The sequence below is a fragment of the Rhamphochromis longiceps genome, linkage group LG7 (genome assembly GCF_057381845.1).
Source record: "Rhamphochromis longiceps isolate RC_006_pf linkage group LG7, R_longiceps_female_GT1.1, whole genome shotgun sequence".
In the NCBI taxonomy this organism is placed as follows: domain Eukaryota; kingdom Metazoa; phylum Chordata; class Actinopteri; order Cichliformes; family Cichlidae; genus Rhamphochromis; species Rhamphochromis longiceps.
The window spans coordinates 43,834,860-43,858,813 of record NC_140563.1 but is presented as its reverse complement, the minus strand read 5'-3'; the positions used below and the strand labels follow the sequence as shown (position 1 = coordinate 43,858,813).

The 23,954-nt window shown below is 40.9% G+C and overlaps 1 protein-coding gene across 1 annotated transcript; it reads right to left on the bottom strand.

The window, feature by feature from the left end:
• Positions 1-10,604: 10,604 nt before the first annotated feature.
• On the bottom strand, positions 10,605-19,858 carry LOC146665967 (keratin, type I cytoskeletal 18). Its single transcript, XM_085413778.1, has 10 exons — positions 19,767-19,858; positions 16,987-17,259; positions 16,736-16,861; positions 16,216-16,298; positions 15,389-15,545; positions 14,035-14,199; positions 13,814-13,939; positions 12,546-12,763; positions 11,727-11,755; positions 10,605-11,198 (listed from the first exon to the last, which is right to left on the bottom strand). Exons 2-10 carry the CDS (start codon positions 17,248-17,250, stop codon positions 11,083-11,085), a joined length of 1,284 nt encoding a protein of 427 aa, XP_085269904.1. The 5' UTR covers positions 17,251-17,259; positions 19,767-19,858; the 3' UTR covers positions 10,605-11,082.
• Positions 19,859-23,954: the final 4,096 nt, after the last annotated feature.

Here is a 23,954-nt window from a genome sequence, read left to right as displayed (position 1 = left end):
TGAAAGCTAAAATAAATGTTTTTTCTAAACAAAATATGTCTGAAAAACATCCTTCTTTATGCTGCTCAAAAATCTGGCCCATAAAGAAGAAAATTCAACCTAAACGGACTAAGATAAGATGTTAAGTAGCACACCGAACCACAGAAACATAGGGAATGTTTGTCAGTGCTCCAGCTTTGAAAACACAGCCATGTAAAGTAAGTGGGTAATCCTCTCTGAGCCCACGAAAATGCAGCCAAAACAACGCAATACACTCGAGCAGTAATGAGCTTACTAATGTTTTGCGATCTTAGTCCTGTTATACTAACTCAGCTGAGGGTACTCTAGGGTCATGGATCAAATTAGGAGTGTTCTTGTCTGGACTGTTTGTGTCAGCAGGTTAGGCCTCACAACCACAAAGATCAACTGACCCTGTGTGCCCTTCTTTTTTTGTAAAGTTACAATACAAGTTAGATCAAATGCTGCAAGAGAAAGAGGAAAGACATCTGTCAACATAATAATACGTCTTTAATTTCAAGAATGACAGAGACAGAAATGCTTTCTATAGCTGGTGAGTGATTGTGTTGGTGTTCTACAATAAGCTGGAAAGTAATGTATTTACTCAGATAGAACCAGGGAGTTTTAGGGACTCTAATATTTTGTTGTTGGGTCTTTCTTGCTCAGAGATTCGGGGGATCGTGGATATTAGTAAGAGGAATGTTTGGCAGGCCAGTCTGGACAGTGTTAGTTAGAAATAGTCGGTTAGGCAGCAGGCTTAACTCTGATAGGATTGTTTAACGCCAATAACACCATCTCCTAGTTTCCATCAGATCTGCTAAGTCCCAGCAGCGCTTTATGCTTCTGTGTGACAAAAGTCTGCAATCCCAGTTTATTATTATCATTATTAGACCTTCCTCATAAACTCTTTCCCCCCCACTCACCAGCCACTTCCTTGGGTACACCTTGCTGGTCCCACATTGGGTCCCTTTTGGGAGTTGTGTGAATTCTTCATGGTGGAGATTCAACATATTGCTGAAAACATTTCTGAGATTTTGGTCCATACTGGCATATACCTAAATGCACTGGATGGATGTTTTCTTTACAAATTAATCACCACAATAAAATCTGTCCAGCAGAGGGCAGCTAAATAACGTTAAACGTTAAACCCCAGGCTTGAAAAATACTACACAACCTTGACAATTTCATGAAGCATTTCATTCACTATTATCTCCCTTGATAAATTACTGGATGATTGGAGTGACCAACACGGTAACAGTAAAACATAAACTTTTATACTCCTTATGTGTGCAATCTTTGGTGATTTCAAATATTTAAACAGTTGCTTATTATATCTAATGCATTTCTTTTGTTGCCTTGTCTGCAGATGACAGATGTCATCACAAAATCCAAAGAAAAGCAAGCAGAAGTTTCCAACATGACTGCTCACAGCCTCTGTGGCTAAACAATTCTGCAGAAAAAACAAACTATATCAGAGACCAAGGCATGAAAAATAGAAAATAAATTATTAGAGAATGGCCTTGAAACGTTTTCCCATAGCACAATAACAGAAGGATAAACTTGAGCATGAAATATAATGGATTTAATTTACGGCAATATTTTGCTGAGATGAAATCTTTCAAATGCTGTCCAACCATCGTCTGTACTCAGAGAAAACTTGCAGTGCTTGTTTTTGAAACACCACGAGACTGCTTAATCCACAGATCTGCTTGTCTCCTCGTCTTTACAGTCATCTACTCGCACATTCTCTGTGATTCTCTCTACACTAAAGAAGTAATGTAACTGCTCTGCACTTCAGTGGACACAACAAAGGATGAACATCTACAAGCAGGTTGAGCTCCATAAATCTGCTACACTATACTGCCAAAAGTGTTTACTCGGCCCACCATGTCATTTATTTCAGACCTCCAATCTGGCCTACAGATTAAGAACAGCAGTCATGGAATTGGTTTTCATGGCCGAGTAGCTACATCCAAGCCTTAAATTATGAAATCCAATGCAAAGCATCAGCACGCAGTGTCGTGAAGCACACTGCCATTGGACTCTGGAGCAGCGGAGACTTGTTCTCTGGAATGATAAATCACACATCTCCATCTGGCAATGTGACGGATGAGTCTGGGTTTGGCGGTTGCCAGGAGATTATGGTGTGGGATTGTTTTTCAGGAGTTGGGATCAAGCTTAATTCCAGGGAAAGGAACTATTAGAGCTTCAGCATAAAGAGACATTTTGAATAACTTCATGCTCCCAATTTTGTGGGAAAGGTTTGGAATTGTCCCTTCCTATTAAAACAGGATTGCACACAGCAAGGTCCATAAAGAAATGGACGAGCAAGTTTGATGTGGAAGAATTTGACTGGCCTGCACAGAACTGAATTAGAACGGAGATTATGACCCAGGCCTTCTCACCCAACATCAGTGTCTGAACTCACAGATGTGCTCCTGGAAAAATGGTCAAAAAATAAATAAATAAACCCCTAAATTCCGTGGAGAGCCTTCCCACAAGAGTTGAAGCTGAGAGGTGGTAGCACAAAACGACAGTCTGGTGAGCCGACATCATATTAAACCCAACAGATTAAGAATGGGATGTCACTCAAGGGTGAGATGAGAGAATACTTTTGGCAATACAGTAAAAATACACTATACTGAAGTAAAAACATCTCATCAGGCAGACTGTAAACAAACAAGTTTGTCAGAGTAAACAGACTTATTAGTACTCTTTGATTAAGAGTCTTTGATTGTTAATTATTGTTTAGAGAGATTTCTGGCGTGAAATTGTGATTTCTTTCCTAGAAGGCCTCACTGTGCATCCTGTGCGGCTCTGAGGATGTAAATGGCTAATATGAGTCTCATTCATGTAATCTGGAGTAAAGTTGTTCACTACTTAAATAATTACTGACATGGGTTGCCAGATTAATTTGTGCCACTGCTTCTAGCTATTAATGCAAAATTTTTGCAGCTCTTTCTGGATGAATTACCAGAAGAAGAAAAACATACAATATAAGAAATATATTCTTTATCATAGCTTTAATACAGAAGTAAGAATTAAATTTTTATTATACGTCTTTATTAGGTCCATTAGGTACTTATGGCAGGGGTAACTTTCACATCTGTGAATATACCTTTGTTATTTAACTATATTTATGCAGATGTTGCATTAACTTGTGTTGCCATTCGGATGATGCATTTTCAGCAATGGATTTTTTTAATAAGACAATTCTGCCTAAAAGAAACTATGTATGCTCTCAGCAGAGGCACACATTAGCTGGTTGCATGGTGAAACAGCTGAAATGCTAAACCGTGTCACAACCTGGGTCACAATGCCATGACCAAGAGTGAGATTCACACAAATGTCCCTTTAAAAAACTGTTTATTTTAAAGCAACATCCTTTAGGAACTTGAATTAACCAAGACATTTGTAGTCAGCACTGTGAGTGAGCAGGGAATGTAGTGTTGTTCAGTGAAAGAAAATTAAGCAACACACAACCAAAATCCCAAATGATTCATGAGGGAAGAGACCCACCCGGCAGCTGAGCTCTAAGGGATTTAAATTAGAGCTCAGCTGTTGCTAATGTTGCTAATTGGGAGCAAACCACTCGTCCTCTCCAAGAGCTGCAGAAAGGAACTGCCAAGTGGAGCCGATGAAAGGACATTAGGGTGAGGGTCATCACAACTGGCCTGTCTGCAGTCCAGTCACCTACTGAAAACATCTGGCAGGTTATGAAGTTGGAAATATTACAGTAGAGGCCCCAAACTGTCCAACATCTGAAAGCCTTGTTTTCAAATTGACAGCAATTGGTCTGTACAAAGAAGATTTTCATTTTCTGAATCCATGAATCTAGAAATTATTTCAGGCATATTAATAATTAATCTCGCTGCTTCTTGCCATGTAACCATGTGGCACTAGTGTGAGGCAGTTCTCAGAGTTTGTTTGTCCTAAAGTTTATCAGACTTTCTGTGTCAATTGCTTTATAACACTGTGAGCTGGCCGACAATGCATCAGCCTTGGTCTTTACAAACTCAGTGCTCTGTGAACAGGACTTGCATGTATCTGTCTTATTTATTCAGAGTAACGGGAAAAGGCGTTGAGTCAGTGGTGTTTCAGTTTTCTATACACGAAAATCTGATTAAATAAAACAAAACTTTGTTTTGTGGCCTTTTAAAACCACAGATTTCTATAAACACTCACAGAAAATGTATATTTGTAACATGATCTCAGGAAGCCTGTTGATGTCTTATTATGTTTTTTGTTGGTCTGCTCCTTTTTATCATGCTCCTTTCCACAAAAACAAAATGTTTGACCGCTAAAAAAGTCTTCCCGTTTGAACCCGTGTAAAAGTGGCTCCTGCGATTGTTTGTTGTTACACATGGATGATACATTTTTTTATAAACAAGTTGACAGTGTTGTCATAACTGGTACCTGCTTTTGTCCTGATTTATCTTTATTTATTTTTTTGTTTGGGTTTGTTGTGACGGTTTGGTTGTAGAATCATGAAAGTGTGCATTCATACAATAGCATGAGCTTTTAAAGGATTATCATGCCAGAGGAAAAAACCCTAAATGTCACTCATAAAGATTATACAACCAAACTAATTACTAAGTCTGTGTGAACTATAGAGCTGTCAGTCATTCTAGATAATGTGCTTCATATAAATCAGACAGGAAAGACTTACAAGTACATCACCCGTCACTATAGGACCCTGTTATTTTCAGCCTATTTTTTTCTATATTTGCCTCGGCATTAGAGGAGCTACCTCAAAAATGTCTTTAGTGAAAGAACTGCAGTATGTTTTCAGTGCTTTTGAGATATTACTCAACACTTTACCTCAGTGACAACAAACATGCCCTCCCACATAATGACTTTGGGCTTCACATGTTTGCAGCTGAACCGCAGGCGTAATAACTCTGTGATAGGCCCCGGGGCAGATATTTCTTTGGGCTCTTACCACCACACTGTACCAGAGCAAACACAACTTCTCATACTCAGACTCTTTGCGCAGCAAAGTCATTGACAGAACTGCTCAAATCCAAAGTGCAATGTCCTCATCCTGCACTCTCCTCTTCTTCTTTTAAGCACCACTTTTTTCTTTTTTTTAGTTTTTGCTTTGCTTGCTGCACATAATTTAAAAGGCTGCTGCGCTGAGACACTCTCTGGAGTTTGTTGTTTGTTTGCATAGTTTGTGTTCTTGGGCATTTTGCACAAATGGCAGGGAGCAACATCATCTTCTGACTTTAAAACTTTTGAGAAAAGGTGGCAGTTTTTATCAGTGGAGTACAAAATGACTGAGTAACTACACTGAACAAAAATATAAACGCAACACTTTTGTTTTTGCTCCCATTCCCCATGGGATGGACGTAGAGACCTAAAATTCATTCCAGATACACAATATAACCATCCCTCCCAAACAGTGGTCACAAATCAGTCCAAATGTGTGGTAGTGGGCACATCTGCTATATTGAGATAATCCATCCCACCTCACAGGTGTGCCACATCAGGATGCTGATCTGACATCATGAGTAGTGCACAGGTGTACCTCAGACTGCCCACAACAAAAGGCCACCCTGGAATGTGCAGTTTTGTCTCACAGCAAGATGCCACAGATTGCAGTTTTTTTCTGCCTGTCTGGGGACCCAGAACCGGTCAGTATCTGGTGTGACCACCATTTGCCTCATGCAGTGCAACACATCGTCGCATGGAGTCTATCAGATTGTCAATTGTGGCCTGTGGAATGTTGGTCCACTCCACTTCAATGGCTGTGCGAGGTTGTTGGATATTCGTGGGAACTGGTACACGCTGTCGTATACGCCGGTCAAGCACATCCCGAACATGTTCAATGGGTGACATGTCCGGTGAGTATGCTGGCCATGCAAGAACTGGGACATTCTCAGCTGCCATCTGCCCTGAACAATGTGAACCATGATTCATCCGTGAAGCGCACACCTCTCCAACGTGCCAGACGCCATCGAATGTGAGCATTTGCCCACACAAGTCTGTTACGGCGACGAGCTGGAGTCAGGTCAAGACCCCGATGAGGACGACGGGCATGCAGTTGAGCGTCCCTGAGACGGTTTCTGACAGTTTGTGCAGAAATTGTTTGGTTGTGCAAACCAATTGTTCCAGCAGCTGTCTGGGTGGCTGGTCTCAGACGATCTTGGAGGTGAACCTGCTGGATGTGGAGGTCCTGGGCTGGTGTGGTTACACGAGGTCTGCAGTTGTGAGGCCGGTTGGATGTGCTGCCATATTCTCTGAAACGCCTGTGGAGACGGCTTATGGTTGAGAAATGAACATTCAATGCACGGGCGACAGATCTGGTTGACATTCCTGCTGTCAGCATGCCAATTGCACGCTCCCTCATTGCTTGTGGCATCTGTGGCATCTTGCTGTGAGACAAAACTGCACATTCCAGGGTGGCCTTTTGTTGTGGGCAGTCTGAGGTACACCTGTGCACTACTCATGATGTCAGATCAGCATCCTGATGTGGCACACCTGTGAGGTGGGATGGATTATCTCAATATAGCAGATGTGCCCACTACCACACATTTGGACTGATTTGTGACCACTGTTTGGGAGGGATGGTTATATTGTGTATCTGGAATGAATTTTAGGTCTCTACGTCCATCCCATGGGGAATGGGAGCAGTAACAAAAGTGTTGCGTTTATATTTTTGTTCAGTGTATTTGCAACTAAAATGTAATTGACAAGAAAAATGTATAAAGCATAAATAAAGTCAGGTTTTGGTTCAGAACCATGACTGTAATTATCCTCTTTACAATACACTGAGAACAAAAGACAGTGATGTAATCTGAACGGGATTCCCCTTGATAGTTACTCCAGGTGGGCTCCTTGTACTTTCCTGTTCTCTGCGTTATCTCAGCGATCCTGTTGGACATTGAACCTTTGAATTAAACTAACTGTTACAATCCATTTAATACTCATTTCATTCTGATTTTTTTCTTTTCATTTTCTTAGAGTGAAATTGTTTTCCCAACAATGTTTTAATGGAGGAACATGTTTGGAAATTTACTTTGGCCTTCTTTAAATAAACATTTATTGCAGAAAATTAACAACAATCAATTATTAAACAACAAAAGCATTATTCACAAATCCTGCTTTCTAATCAGTGTGTTTTGATTGGATTTTGAGCCCAATTTAATATAGTTTTCTGTTTATGAATAGCTTGGGCTGTAGGCCGTGGTTTCATTGCCTGAAAAGGAGCAACTGTGACGACACCAGCAGAGAAAATTTGACTTTTGACTGAACCCATCATTTTCAGATATTAAGATAGTTCTGGGGATGGATTTTAGGTTAACCATTAACCCAAACATTAATAAAAATAAATAAAAAGACTGTACAGCATATACATTGTGCTCATATATGTCAAGTTAGTGAGACCATCCCTCCAGGTCTGTCTATCATCATTCTTTACTTTTAATGAGTCACAGAAATTGTGGTTCGATACAAAATTTGTGTTAAAATTTAACTGCACACCCCTAAAAATGATTAGTATTATTTTCTTCTTCATCTTCTTTTTTTTTGCTGCTCCCTTTATGGGTTGCCACAGCAAATCATTTACTTCCATCTCACCCTATCCATCACATCATCTTCTGTCACACCAGCCCCCTGCAGCACACCGTGAGTTGATGTACCCATGATGCTCTAATCTTGTCTGTTCTGGTCATTCCCAACGAAAATCATGTGGTGGCGTGAAGGAGGGATAACCAGTGAAGGTGACTATGAGATGCTGACAACGCCACCTGGAGAGGGAGTTACACCCCAGGACAGATTTCTATAGCCAATGTAAATGTTACACTAGCTACCAAGCTCAGAAGAGGTGAGGCAGATCAATTCCACAAATCAAAATGTATTAAGAAAAACTACTAAAAGCATAGAACTGTAAAATCAAAAAAGTTCTTAAGGTAGCAGGGCTGAGACTGCAAGACAGTTAATTAAAATGCCTTTTTAACAAACAATGATTAAAATGACCAGGCTGCTGCCACGATGCTACCCTAGAACAATCACGGCTCAATAAAAATACCTAAACAAAATGGTGGAGACCGGCCACTTGAGGAGGCAACCCTACAGAGAGCAGTGCCCAAGGGTGCCCCCAATTACTCACCCGTGTAGTTCCACTGCAAACCTCACTGTCACTCACACTGAAATCTAAATGGTGCAATCTACCATCTGTATGTGTACAATCTCATACATTGGGAAGGGGATTCCACCTCACGTGCCTAGCCCCTCAACAATCGGCCGCACCTCCAGTAAAGCAACAAAACAAAGCATAAAACGTTAAACAAATTAGTAAAAGAGATATAAATAAAACAAATACAGCCTAAGATACAGTTCTTTATAAAAGCAAGATTAAAAGATATCAAACAATTCCAAGTAAAAGACCATAAAACCGGGAGTCAGTCATGGCCAGTCCATAGACGCTGGTAAGATAACAACAACAAGACACAACAAGACAGCAGCAGTATGGCACAATCCTGTAACAAAAGAGGGAAACAGTCATCAAGGCCCACCCTACTATATGCCACATTATTGTTGTTTTGTGCCACCGTATCCAAACCATGAATCACAGAAGGTCTCACTGACATCTTGTAAACCTTCCCTTTCACTCTTGCTGCCATCTATTTGTCACAAATAACCCCCGACACTCATCTCCACCCGCCTGCACTCTCTTCCGCACTTCTCGTGTGCACTGTCTGTTACTTTGGATGATTCCTACTACTTCTGGTATCGCCATACTTTTTGTCTGGTACCACAAGTAAATGGCCTGTATTTGTATAGTGCTTTACTAGTCCCTAAGGACCCCAAAGCGCTTTACACATCCAGTTCGCTTTACATCATCCACACCTACGACTGCACAGCCACTAACAACTCCAACATCATTGTGAAGTTTGCGGACGACACTACAGTGGTGGGTCTTATCACCAATGGTGATGAGACGGCTTACAGGGAGGAGGTCAGCGCCCTGACCCACTGGTGTCAAGACAACCATCTCACCCTCAACGTTGCAAAGACAAAGGAGTTGATAGTGGACTTCCGGAGGTGCAGAGAAGTACACACCCCCATCACCATCAGCGGCGCTGCTGTGGAGAGAGTGAGCAGCTTCCGGTTCCTTGGTGTACACCTGGCTGAGGATCTTACGTGGTCAGTACACACAAACAAAACAGTGAAGAAGGCGCAGCAGCGCCTCTACTTTCTCAGGAGACTGAAAAGATTCGGCATGAGCCCCCGCATCCTCAGGACCTTCTATCACTGTGCCATTGAGAGCATCCTCACTGGATGCATCACCACCTGGTATGGAAACAGCACCGCCTACAACTGCAAAGCTCTCCAGCGAGTAGCGCGGTGCTCTGAACGGATAATTGGAGGTGAGCTTCCCTCCCTCCAAGACATCTACAGGAAGCGCTGCCTGAGGAAAGCGGGGAGGATCATCAAGGACTCCAGTCACCCCAGCCATAAACTGTTCAGACTACTTCCATCAGGAAGGAGGTTCTGCAGCATCCGGTCCCGTACCAGCAGACTGAGAGACAGCTTCTTCCACCAGGCCATCAGACTGCTGAACACGTCATAGACACCTCAGCTTCACTACTGGAACTTTAACATTATGCACTCCATACTGTACAGTAATGCCACTGTTTTGCACATGTCTCAACTCTGTACATTTTATTTTATATATTTTATTTATTGTTTACTCTATTTAATTTGTAAAATATGTGTATACACACACACACACACACACACACACACACACACACACACACACACACACACGTAGAAAAATATTTAGTATACACATCCAGAAATGCATATACTATTATATATTGTACATATATTTATTAGTTTCAGATGTAGCCATTCTTGTATTTTGCTTGTTTACATTATTGTATTTTGCACAACTCTGTTGCTTGTGAAGCTCGCACACAAGAATTTCACTCACATGTGCTGTACCAATGTACCTGCACATGTGATGTGACAATAAAAGTGATTTGATTTGATTTGACATTCACACACTGGTGATGGCAAGCTACATTGTAGCCACAGCCACCCTGGGACGCACTGACAGAGGCGAGGCTGCCGGACACTGGCGCCACCGGGCCCCCTGACCACCACCAGTAGGCAACGGGTGAAGTGTCTCGCCCAAGGACACAACGACCGAGACTGTCCAAGCCGGGGCTCGAACCGGCAACATTCCAATTACAAGGCGAACTCCCAACTCTTGAGCCACGATCGCCCTAGGTTGTACTTTTCATGACTGTTTATATATTGTCCCTTTAAACCTGGCTGCACTTTATGCTTAACTTCAGTAAACTTGTTTAATTAAATAAAATCTTTTAAACATGGCCTAAGGAGCTGGGAAAGAAAAGCTATCGGATGAGAGGTGAAATGTCTTCAAACAACTTAAAGAAGTCCAGGCGCTTTTCTTTCCAATCTTCTTAGACTAAGATGACCTGGTTGAATGAGAACCTTCACAGACGTTTAACATGGCAAAGCACTTCTGTGCTGAAGAATAGCCTCATGAAGCCTTTAGGCTGACTCTAAGTTGCTCAATTCAGACTCAAAAAATCCCAAAATCTAGGCCATTATCAAAGGTGATGTAAGAATAGAGAAGGTGGACACATTGTGGATTTATTCTGTCTTTGTATTCAGAATGCAAACAGTAAACAGCAGACATGAAATTGTTGTAAAAGGAACAGAGGTTCATTTAGTAAAATGAATGTTATCGCACTAGGAATTAAACATCATTTGACTACAAAACCCTTTATTAGTAAAACAGAGTTTAGCAGTGATCAGTCAGTTTTCACACATTTCTATCTAAAAGTCAATGAACTCATGCAAAGCATAGCTTGTTTGTAGTGACGTCTGAATCACGTTTCATGTGAGATGATAGGAAACACAGGATATTCATAGTCAGTCATTACTGTACCTCCAACAATGCTCTCAGCTTCATTTTCACAATTCATGAGTAATAGGGCGGACTCTTAATTTTTCTTGTTTTTCCTTTTCTCCTTTTTTTTGAAAAAAGTTCTAACTTCTACTTATTTTGTTTATTTTAAAATTTCAGCTGGCTCTTTGCTTGTTCTATTTCTTCGACTCCTCAATCTGCTCCACTTCGCTGGACTCGTCCACCACCTTGCCGTTGACCACGGTCTGAGTCACCACCTTCACGATCTTTCTGGTGCGGACTTCGGGCTCCTCTGTGTTTAAAAGACATGAGAAGAGAATGTGAGGCTGACTAAACTAGTTTTTTACGCATATAAATACATTAAAAAAATGTAAAATCTCAGTAGTTTCACATATAGGATGATATGTGACTGCTACTAAAGCACAGAGTTTGTAAAAGTTGTGTTACCTATTCATCTCACATCACATCACACTCCAGTTTCTTAATCCAGCAGTGCAAGTCAGAGAGATTAGGACACACAACACGGGGGAAATGTTTTCAGACCCACATTAGTTGCTATAGGAGCTGAGCTGTAAGTGGTTTGTGCATTGTTTGGATATTTACATAACTATAATTATTTGTGGGCCTCCTGGGTGTGGTAAAAGATAGATATACCCTTCTGTCTGTCTGTCTGTCTGTCTGTCTGTCTGTCTACTACAATGCTGGCTCAGATCCACATTTGACTTTGAATACAGTTTTCCTTTTTTGCTTGACTTATCTTTCTCATAACTTCACTTTTGGTCATTCTTTCCTTCCATAAAGTTTTCAATAACTCACTCACTTTTTGGTGGAGGAGGGACTTCTTTGACTCTGAAGGGCAGAAAGAAAACCTGTTAGAATTACCTTTCAATTAAAGCAAGACTAACACAATCAAAGCAATCATTTAAAGGGAACTTATATATATTTTATAATAGCTGGTTTCATGCAGCTTTATTTCAGTTTTTAGCTCTTTTTGATGTCAGTGAGAGCAGATATCCTTAATATAGTCACCTCAGGCACACAGATCTGGCTGTGAGTGCAAAAGCCCCACCCATTTGTTGTTCAAACCTTCGGTTTGTTAGGGGCAGCCAATCAGAAAAACACTGCCCTAAAAGGACTCTTAGCATGAAACACGCCCGGACACTGACAGCAAGCTTCAGTTTCTTACAACTTGCTTATCATTATATTTTTTTGTGATTAGGTTTTATAAACAACGCAGTACAGTTTACACTCTCGTCAGTTTTCCTGTCTGTTGAGAACATTGCCACAGTAACAGTGTTCTCACCAAAGCTGACATCTGAGAACGGCTACACCCAACAATGCCAGGCGGCAGGCTAAGAAACGCTTGATGTAAGATGATCATACAGGTATTGTGATCAAGGCAACAGTGTAGCCAAATTATCCCCATTCTGACTGAACATCAAACTACAAGGATGCACCATAATCTCTGAGTATATCAGGTGTGTTATTGTCCTTCTCTAACTTCTTCACTAAAGTTTCTGTGTTACCTGCTGGCCAAAGCTAACATACAGATTTATTTTAAAGGGCTGGGTAAAGCATACTTAATTATAATTTCCCTTTGAGACATGCGCTACATCTTTATTAGTATTGCTATACTTACGAGTCCTCTCCCTCCAGCAGGCGTCTGTAGGTGGCGATCTCCATCTCCAGGTTTTGCTTGATGCGAAGAAGCTGCTCGTAGTCGGTCTTGGTGCGCTGCATGTCCAGCCTGAGCTGAGAGAGGTCCTCCTCCAGCTGGTTCAGGGTGACCTGCAGCCGCTCCATCTCAGCAGAATACTTTTGACCCGTCTCACCGAGGTTTCCCTCCAGAGCTGCTATCTGAGGAGCAAAAGGGAACAAAACAAAGCAATCTATATCCGGAATTGCCGTGAATATTCCTCATAGTCGTGATATCAGTATCAAGTTAAAAAACACCGGCATGTCCACCGGACATGATAACCCTATGATTCTCCTCATAACAGTGACTCTGCTGTGTTGTGTTGTAACCAGCGATCAGTAATATGATGACATAGTAGGTCGCCTGATTCTGAAATTGCTTCCCAAGCCCATATCAACAAACTCCTGTGAACGGACAAGTCCTTGGCACCTAAAGCAAACATTTGCTGCTCAGACACAATTAACCCACCTCGCCACTGAACCTCACCCCATACTATTTTGCAACTGAATGTGATATGTCCCTGCACGGTAAAACATGTTTACTGTCAACACAGGATTAAACGAAAGAAAAACAAAATGATTTTTTCCCAGAATATAAGATGCAGTGGTCTGGAAATGTACAAAGAATGTACACGAAACTTATCTGGACAGCTGTAAGGATTTTCTGTTGCTGTTGGACAAATCTCTTTCTTTAATACAACACCATATTTCAGTGCGGCTTTTTGAAAAGTTAATACTCGTAACCATAAATTTAGAATCACGCCTGAGGTGTGTTTGCACTGCTCTTGCGGGTATTAGGCTATGTTTGCACAACTCAAAATGGTTTTTTTTAACCGAAACACAGACACGTCACTCTTCTGCCTGCAGAAAGGAAAAACAGCAGTGAAGTAAGACCACACCCTCACCTACACCACAACCTTTCCTAGGGATGGGCGACTTTTCTTGCTGTAGTCACTGTGTAGACATTCTCTGTCTACACAGTGACTTTTTCAATTCGATTTTACATACAGTCAAATGACAGTAAGGTGCTTTGTATTTAAAGGTAAATACACTAACTGGGAAAATTCCAACAATTAGACAACCCCTATGAGCAAGCACAAGACAGTCGGAAGGAAAAACCATCTAACATGACCAGTTGGTGATGAGTGGAAGCTAAAGGAATTTACAGTATGTCCGTGCGCTGTTTCATCTTGCTGTTGCATCCCAGCTCACCTGTTTGTGCAGACTCTCCAGCTCCACCTCCAGGGTCTGCAGGAAGCGCTGCCTCTCGGTCAGCTCTCCCTGAGCTCCCCTCAGAGCCTCGTTGCTCTCCTTCACCTCATTCTGCATCGTCTCCAGCTGGCAAAGAAGTGTTTTCTGTGACCTTTTGTGTAACTTTGCGAGGACCATTCAACATTATTACAGTGATTCACACTAGATATTACTCCCCACACCTTCTTGCGATACCACTGCTCCGCCTGTTCCTTGTTCCTCTTCACAATGCCCTCATATTGGGAACGCAGCTCGGACAGAATGGTGCCCAGCTCGGGCCCGGTGGCAGAGTCCACCTCCACGTTCACCTCATCTCTGGCAATACGAGACTTCATCTGCTCGAGTTCCTGTAGGCACACAGGAGATTGTTTTTATTACATTGCTCACATTGTCATTTTTAAACCAAATTATTTTAGTTGCACTGTGTATTAAATGTCACTTCTAATTAAATGTAACCAACACTGGTTTCCACAGTCAGCATATGAAGAAGGCGTGGAAGAGATCGCTGAACCCTACACCGCAGAGTGACAGAGAGGATGTGATGGCACTTTAATTATTTAGATGTTTCTCATAAATACTGAATGGGAAAGAGCTCAGCTTACCCCTGGCCTTTCAACTTGCACACAAATAATCCTGCTCAAGCATGCTTGGTGGATTTCTTTCACTCTCTCTTCTTTGTTACATTGTTCTCTGTCACTAGTCTGTTTTATTCTAAAGTAGTGTATTACTAAAGCTCTTGATATATGTTTATACACATTTTTCTAAACTTTATTGGGCAACAAACTTGAATTATAGTTTATATATTTCATGCTTAGTCACTGAATTCTTGCTTAGGGTCTATCTAATGTCCCAATGCTCCCCAAAGAGACACTGCTTATCTAAATGAGTTGCCATATATTCAACAAAAAGGCATAGATTCCAGAGATTCACATTCACAAAGCAAGCACCACATGGGTAAAATACATAAAAATTAAGAATATGTGATCTGTTCTAATAATCTACTCTTATTTGGTTAAATTCATGCTGAATATTTGCAGCAGTTCATTGTTTCATTGTGAAAATGAGGTTTTAAAAACCTCCAGTCTCGGACATATTGCTTCTTTCTTTGCATCACATTATTCTAGTGGCCTCTAAGTGGCACTAAATAGGATCTACACAGTCTTGTTTCAGTAAAAGGGAGATCAGTTCCTCCTTTGGTGTGAGGGGGTAAGTTTATCTTTGCCTTGGAGAACACCTCGGATCAGCTGACTGGACAGAGAGAGCAGGTGTGAGCAACCAGATCTACCTGCTGCTTTTGTCCACAGTAACCAGAGGACCACCTATCGCTGCGCTCTCCTCAACCACACATCGTTTTCTGTCTATGTTGGCGCTAAAAAAGCCCACTGAGTCCACCAAAGTGGGTCAAGCGTGTTTCAAGCAAGTGTTTGTGAGGGCAGGCTGGGGAAGGGAGAGGGCCAAAATGAAAATGAGACTACACAAATGTCAAGTAGTGAGAAGAGAAAACGAGAACATGGGGATGGTGGCAAACACACTAACCTCTTCATGGTTTTTCTTGAGGAAGTAAAGTTCCTCTTTCAGGCTGTCCAAATCTCCCCTCAAAGAGGCGATGATCTGCTCGTGATCGGTCTTGGCCTTTTTCAGGGCAATACAGTCTCGCTCCACAGACTGACACATCACCATTTCAGTCTCCCATCTAGTAGTTTGGAAAGACGAGCAGCATCGTATATTACAGTAAACTTTTATTCATTACCTCCACAGATAAACTGCTTTCCCCCCCCCTTGTTTTTACTGCGGTAGAAACTGCCTATGGATATGATTGGATATGACATGTTTGCAGGAAAAAGTACTTTAATGTTTTGTTTTTTCATAATTAAAGTTAAACATTTGCATTTGTGTTGCTGTACTTCTGCTTCTGACTTCCCTTTGCATAATATTTATTAGTCAAAGTAGTAAGAAATGCCTATGCAGTCAGGAAGTCTTACAAAAGTAGCCTGAAATTAATTAATACAGCAATAAAAACTCAAAGAACACAAACATTTTCTAATAATAAGAAAAACTTTGTATTAAATATACATTTACTGATATATACTGATAAATATTTGGCTGTATGTAATGAAAACTGTATGTTAGCTGACATACTATCCTTTTTATGCTTTTTAGTGTTCCTACAGTAATCTTTTAATTTAATAATCAGTACTTAAATAACTTTTTCCAAAGAACGCTGTGTTAATGTGCAAACATTTTTTTGTTGATTGAGCAAATGTTTGACAGAGGCGTCAATGACATTATTAACAGAAACATCTCTTTGTATCATTCTGCGAAAACAGCTTTATATCACCATGGTGCAATCATTAATCACTCACTTGATTCTGAAGTCATCGGCAGCCAGTTTAGCATTATCGATCTCTAGCATGAGACGAGCATTTTCCAAGGTCTTCTTCCTCACCTGATAAATATTAACATAGGTCAATAATAGCATTAAATCCTGGACTAAAGCTTATATAATATAATTTAACTTTAGTGTATGTTCATGTTACCTTTGTGTGTTACACTAATAGCAACAAGGTTTCTAAATGATACATTAAGAGTTGGATTTGTTCGAGCTTCATTGAACTGTGACTAATTCTGTTTTAAAAAGCACAAAACAATCATTAACTCTGGCCTGGCTTCTTTTACTACTTGTTAACTAGAAGTATGAGCTGATTCTGCCTGTGATGACTCTCCTAGTGCACTTCCTGCTAAAATAGATCTGATATTTGCATGAATGTTTTGTCTATGTAAAGTGATCAGTCATTATAACCTTGAGCCTTGTTTGCCCCTTCTAAACTCAGATCTTATGCTGACCTGACATTTTCCCCTGCCTGCCTGCCACTCGATGCCTACCTCTTGCTCAACAGCATGAGCTTGGGCCATCATGGAATCGAGGTCATGACCTTTGGGAATGCGTTCGAGCATCAGCTGCTTAATTTTCATTTCCAGATCAGCGTTGGAGCGCTCCAGTGAACGCACCTGGAGGATACAAAGAGCCACAGAGAAGGGAGGACACAGGTTAATGATCAAAGTCTTTCAGCTTACTGCTTGTGTTATTTCCTGGGCTGATAACGTAACAGTGGAGTGCTGTGTTATTGTCAGACCTTGTCCAGGTAGTTGGCCAGACGGTTGTTGAGACTCTGCATAGCTTCCTTCTCATTGGTGCTGTTGCCATGCAGTCCGTTAATTTGAAGGCTTGCTGGCCCGTTGAGATCCTGGCTGATGGAAGCTGAACGGGTGAGCGGGCTCGCTACAGCGAAAGACACAGAAGCCCGAGAGCGAGCACGGCCGGTGTCCATCAGCGAACGGCTGGAAAAGGAGGGCTGACGGCCAATAGAGTAGCTTTTCATTGAAATACTGGAGGCCATGATTGGCGGCTGTGAAGGCGTAAAGAACAAAGCAAAAAGGTTCGGGGGTTAAACAATGTTGTGTTTCAAGCCAGTGGTTCCCAACCTTTCTGATATGCCTCACGGCCCCTTTATCAACTCAATTTAAACTGGATCTGGACAGCTTTTACCTTACAATATCAAGGTTTTGCAGTCATGTGACCACTAACCGCATGGCGTTAACTTGTCTAGCATTTTTTGTAAATGTGACAAATGTCAGGTCAGTTGAACAAGACGCCAATTACACAGCCCTGGACACCATTGGTCGCAAGGGCAAAATGTGTATTCCCCAACCTGATGGCAAATGGTCGCTGGAGGTTGATGCTAGGCCTTGCCCCGTCAGCCAGCGACAGATCTTGCCAGATACCCGACCATTTGGCAAAAAGCTTGATTTTGTTGGTTGGTAGTTTCCGTGGAGCATGTGCTCTTGAGTGCAAAGATTCACTAACTACTCTCTGAGCGCCTTCAGAGTAAAAGCTGCACCTTTTGAAACGTGTTGGTTGGGGCAACGAAGTACAAATTTTACTTTAAAGATGAACATTCTTCGTTTAAGGTTTGCCTCAAACTTTTAAAACTTCTACTACTGCTCGGCAAGTATTTTGTGACTATTTGCAGACAACTGGCACCTTCCAAGCAAACTACAGGCAACTGTTGCAATCTGCATTAAACATTAAAAAGGTAGCCTCCTCTGCAGCTGATTTCATACCGACAGCCAGCGACTTCCAGCAAACACTCGCCAACCAGTTGGTAAATAGATATTTTTTTCCTCAAGACTGACTAGAATAACTTTAATGACAACTTTTAAATGTGTTTTATTTATTTATTTATCCATCCTATAAGTTAACAAGTGAGCAGCTTAAACTTGATTTTAGTAGTTCTGTGCTATTAGCTGACAGTTAGCTATAATGTTAGCTACTAATCTCAGCCAGTTGTTTGTATTTAAAGCATATGTACATTTATTTTGGTTGTGTATTTCCATTGCTAGCCATTACTTTTAGTTGTCTTTAATGCTGAAACCTGCTCTCATCTTACATTAAATGGTTAATTTCTGTTATTACATATTAGCTAAGTTTGGCTATGTAGCATGACTTACCCTTGGGGTACTTATACGTTTATTTTTAACTACGAAGACAAGACGGAGGAAATGCATAAACTTGAGAAACAGAACCAGAGCACAATCACAGAGGTTTAGTCTCTTACAGGTTCATATCTTCGAAGAGAGCAGATGAATGTTTAAATTACACACATCATAACTTCAAAAGCCAGTCTGTTTGACCTTTGGCAGTCATTTAAATGTAGTGTTGCATGAGATCCGGTTGTAGAAAAGCTCTTTTGTGATCCTTGAGCAAATGTGCTTTATTCTAGCATTTCAGCAGACTTTGATGGAAATACAAGTAGGGTCTTATATTCAAGACCACTGATCGCCCACTGAAAATGATGAAAGGAGTCTTTCAATGAGCGTATGCACGGCTGCCTCGTGGCTGTTCATCCTAAGCATCTGCATCAAGAGATGACTGACTTCGTGGCCGGAGACTCTTCAGTCTGTCAGTCTCAGCTCTGTGCAGACATAATTCAACTCAAGTCAGCATAAAATCTAAATGCAAATGACCACAGCTCGGCTATGGGCTGAAGAAGAGCCTCTCACTGAGACTGTGGGACTCTCACATATTCTTTTACGTCTGATAATAAGATGTGTTTTATATTCAAGAAGAGACTGATAGAGGATTTCTAAAAGAACAGAAGCAAACAGAGAAGGATACAGGTGTCTATGCGCCTTCAAATGGCACGTCTTTGTAATCGGTTTTTAATGATCAATGATGTTACTGTCAGTAATATTAGTACCAACGCAACAGGTGTTCATGGTATTTCCTTGACTTTACAAAAGGTTAACTGTTTTTTGGATGTCAAACGTAGTGAAGGACAGGGTGGCTTTGTGTGTGTGTGTGTGTGTGTGTGTGTGTGTGTGTGTGTGTGTGTGTGTGTGTGTGTGTGTGTGTGTGTGTGTGTACGCTCGCAAAGTTTCAGTAGCAGATTAGCGGTCAAGGGAACCTCTCTGTCTCTCTGTCACTTGATCCTCACAACACCGTTCCCACAACACTACAAAGGACCCAGCAGGAGACAGACAGTCCTTGTTCAGATGAGAGATAGAGCTTGGGAAAATGATCTAGAAAATATTCAGAGTGAATTCCAGCAACACAACGGGACACGCTGTACAGCAGGAAATGGGCATTTTATAATGTGGGATCATCATCACGCTATCAACTGACTAATATGTGTGCTGACCATTTGAATGAAACTGAGCAAGAAGTTTAGAAGTTTTATTTGGATTCATGTCAGTGCATTATTATAATTATTCCATGATAACAACCTTATTACTAATTAAATGTATTAAACAAGCAAGCAAAACCACTAATTAATATTTACCTGTTTCATTTAAGTCTGATTCCTAAAAATAAAGAATAAAAGAATAAAACCAACAAGATATATATTCTCCTTACCAGGACTTTGTTCAGGTAGAGTCAGTCTACGATCCAGAAGAATGTAGTAGGCTCTGTTTGCTGCTGATGCTACAGGTGTGCTTATATGCAGGTGAGCGGGAGTGGGAGGATCTAACTCTCAAGTAGAGGTGTGTTTAATGCACCTGAAGGTCTTGAGAAAGGTAGGGTGCTCTTCCCACTCATGCCTGCTCACTTTATGTCTTTGTCACTGTTATTTGCGTTTAAACTCCAATGAAAAGTGAACAGGTAAACTAAACGCAAGACATAATGAAAAAACCAGGTGCTACATTTTTGGGAGGTGATGGTAGGGATAGGAGCTTTAGATCTCCTCATAAACCCGATAATATGTTCTATAGATTTCTGCAGACACTCATGGAGTCATCGGGTTTCACAGCATCAGGCACACATTTAAAACCACTATCAGGCAGAGTGAGTAGCACTGTTTATCTCAGGAAAATGACACCTGTAAACATTACTAGCAACATGCAGGCAGTTCTTAAAATTGCTGCGTTGAAGCAGGAAAAACGGGCAGCATAGTTGTTGATGGCTGAAACTGCAAGACTCTTGGTCAGATCATCTCCAGAATGGCAGGTACTACTAAAAGGATATAATAGAAAGAAAGCAGAACGCATTGCAACATACCAAAAGTTCTTATGCTAACCTCTTTCCTAAGCGCCTATAATTGGCATGTGTGCTCAACTTACCACCGATCAATGAAATAGTATGAGTTGGTCTGAGGAATTACATTTTGTTTTAATTCATGCGACTGACAACAAACGCATGTGTGTCATTTATTGAGAGAAGAGGTGACAATGTGATGCAGTACAGGAAGAAGCTAGGTTGACAGGTGCTGCTAGGAAACCTGGCATTCATGTGGCCGTTACAGTGACTTGTGCTCATAACTGAAACAACAGAAGTCCTTGAATGTTCATAAATGGTTTGCAGAACATAGTAAAGAGTTGAAATTGCCTCAAAATTCCCAAGACCTCAATCTGAACAAGCATTTACGAGATGTGTTTGGAAAAAAGTAGTATAAAATCATGGAGGCCTCACCTTTAAAGTCACAGGATCTACAGCTAATTCCACTTGTCTGATACCACTAGACACCTTCAGCAGTCTTGTGGATTTCATCGTTTGTTGGTTTAGCATAGGGAAGAAGTTGACCGAGACCTTTCTGTGGCTCTGATCTGTATAGTTTGAGAGGGACACGCACAATATTCAGCAGAAATGATTTTCATTTTGTGGCTAAGTGGTGGACTTCTATTTTGGTCTTTTTGGGAGTAATACGAGTCTCACTGGCAGCTAAATGATCCACTGTGGTCATTCTTTTGCCGATGACTTTGCATTTGTTTGTATCACCTCACTGATTGCAGTCAGTTATTGTCATTCCCAGACATATCAACACTATCTGGCCTGTTCCACAAACTAAGTTCATGTCACCTCATTTAGGTGTGTTAGTCCTGTGTTACTGAAACAACGTTCAGGCCCAGTGTTTCCGCTTTATAAGCACAATAAAATTTTGCATTAAGAGAATCAGTGATGTTCACTGAAGAGACTTGAGTTTCATATGTCTTTTGTTTTAGGTTTTGGGTTTTTTGCTGTTTGGTCAGGCGTAAACACCAAAACTACTTGGTTGTAACTAGGGAAAGCCAGGGTTTGGGTAAAAACAGACTTCCACCATATAGAAAGCCCCAAAAGCCTCCAAGCATGAAATTTTACAAGTAAGCCTACATATTCTCACGGCTACAAGAGCTGCCCTGCATGATCACCTACTGAATGACGCTAACAGATGATAACAGTCATTCCGTGGGCTGATAACCTGTCTGCTGGGTAGCAATGGCTTGTTGTGGTTGGCTGATGAAAGTAGTGAGTAAAAGAGCTGCGGTGTAAAACCATAAAGCAGTGAGCACAAAGATGCTCGCAAGGCATTACAATAATTTTTTATTAGTGATATAAAGACATTGATTAGAGTAACTTTCTGAGTAACTAATACTCCTTAACCAGCATATCCTCAAAACGTAGCTACTGTGCTGTTCAGTTTCCACCTCTCATCACAATAATGTGTGTGCTCTCATGTGTCTGTGCTATTGAATATCTAATTAGCCCCACCAGCCTTTTACCGCTAGCACGTATGTGTGCGAGGCTCCACCTGTGGATCTCTGCAACCCTCCTGCCCTGCAGTCACTCATCCTGCTGTAACTCAACCCTCCTTCTCCACGCTGGAGATGAAATATTCAAAAAGTCACTCAGAGAAGGAAAAGCTGCTGGTGGAAGCACTTATACACAAATGTGGTAGAGGATGAGAAAATTAGCCAAACGATCAGTGCTTTCTGTAATTGGTGCACTGAGGAACAAGACAGAAAAATGTTTCAGTGTACTTAAAATTTTAACCTCTAAACTAATTGTGTATGCGTTCTTTACTATGGAAGCTCCTTTTCATGCTTATACCCTCAAATTCCCACAGAGGAAGAAAGACCAGGGACTCCATTTACTCTGGTCTTGTGAATTTTGTCTATGCAAAGTCTCAGAGAAATAGTGGTGCTGCTGATATTAAAATGCGGGTAAAGCATGTGATTCCAGCCTGTATTATCATATTCAAATTGAAGTCTGATGAAAATAACGCGTGCGTCTCACAGCATAGCAAATATCTTTATTTGCATCTCATTCTTAGACTTTCAGAATTCTTCAGTCCTGCATGCGATAAAATGAAAACACATTTGTTTATAACTTTTACATTTTGTGTCTTGTGCAAACTAGTAAATCAACACTCAAGATTCCTCCTTAAAGAAAGGAGGAAAAAAATAGATTTTATAAACACCAAGCACTCTTGTGATTGGCTAAATACCATATCATCAGAAAGATGACATCAGTCCTGTGATGAATGTAACTGTACACGCCCTGCTTTTTTAGGCCCCATTTGCCTATTTGTACACACATTCATCCAGAGCCTCATCCGCCATACGCACTGTTTGCTGGTGGATGTATTCAGGCCAGGTTCAGAGCTGGGCATCGAACCTCCGACATCAGTGGACGACCTGTTCAGCTGTAGTCATTACACAAGATCTATAACCGATGCAATAATTATTATTATTATTATAAACAGGAAACAAATGGGTAAACTTTAGTTTTAAGAACTGATCATTAAAATAATAAAGTGCAGAAATTTATGTAGGAAGACTTTGCAGTAAGATAACCAAAAACCAAAGTGGACATACTTATGTGAGTGGTTGAAAGAGGTGTTTAAATACTGAAATAATAGTCCATCATGCGTCTCCACTGTGTGGCAAAGGCTTGTAAATACAAGCGAAGTTTAATCTAAAAGTAGCACCAGAACTTTCCAAAAGAGGGCAGCAGCAAGCTTTGCTCCTGCACTTCCCTTACAGTCCAGATGAAAGGCTGTATTCCTTTTTGAATGTAGTAAGGGCAAAATTCACAATAACTGAGCTCATGACTGATATTAAAAACAAAAAAGTATTATTTTAACCCTCTCACATATAGTTTTGCAGTTTAATTAATATAGTTTTTTTCTGTTATTTGGGTGAAACGTTAATTCAGATGAAAATAATTTACAGGTAGATGAATCGGGCATCATTTTATGCACACGATGCTTAATTTTTTTTTTATTTCCTCCCAAATTTCTTTTTCACATCTTTATGAACTTTTGGATCTGTATTTTTGCAATCTATAAAATGAATAACAAGCTGGACAAACAGTTGGATATGAGATATGCACGCCAACACCAGCCACGGAGCTCTGAACCTTAATCAACCCCTCCTGCTACTTTCACTTTCTCGCTCTCTGCTTTAGTCGGTGTCGATCAGAGTTTGGCTGTTAAATAAATAAACAGGTGATTAGACTGCCAGGATGTCAGGATACTACTCATGACCCCACTTGACCCACATGACCCCTGTCACAAATGATCATATGGCCATATCAGCCAAATTGCACACCAGTAAAAGAAAGTAGAGCTGTGATACTGTGGTACTGAGGATGTCCAGGTAAGATCATCACTTTACAGCAATATGCAACAAATTACACTTGTAAAAGTCTTTCGATGGTTCATCTTGATTCTGAAATATTACAATGAAATGTTGAATTTACGCCGAAATCAGTGTGAAAAAACACCACTTATGATTTATACTTTTTGTGAATATAACCGTTTAATTTCAGGGAACATATTGTGTTGTA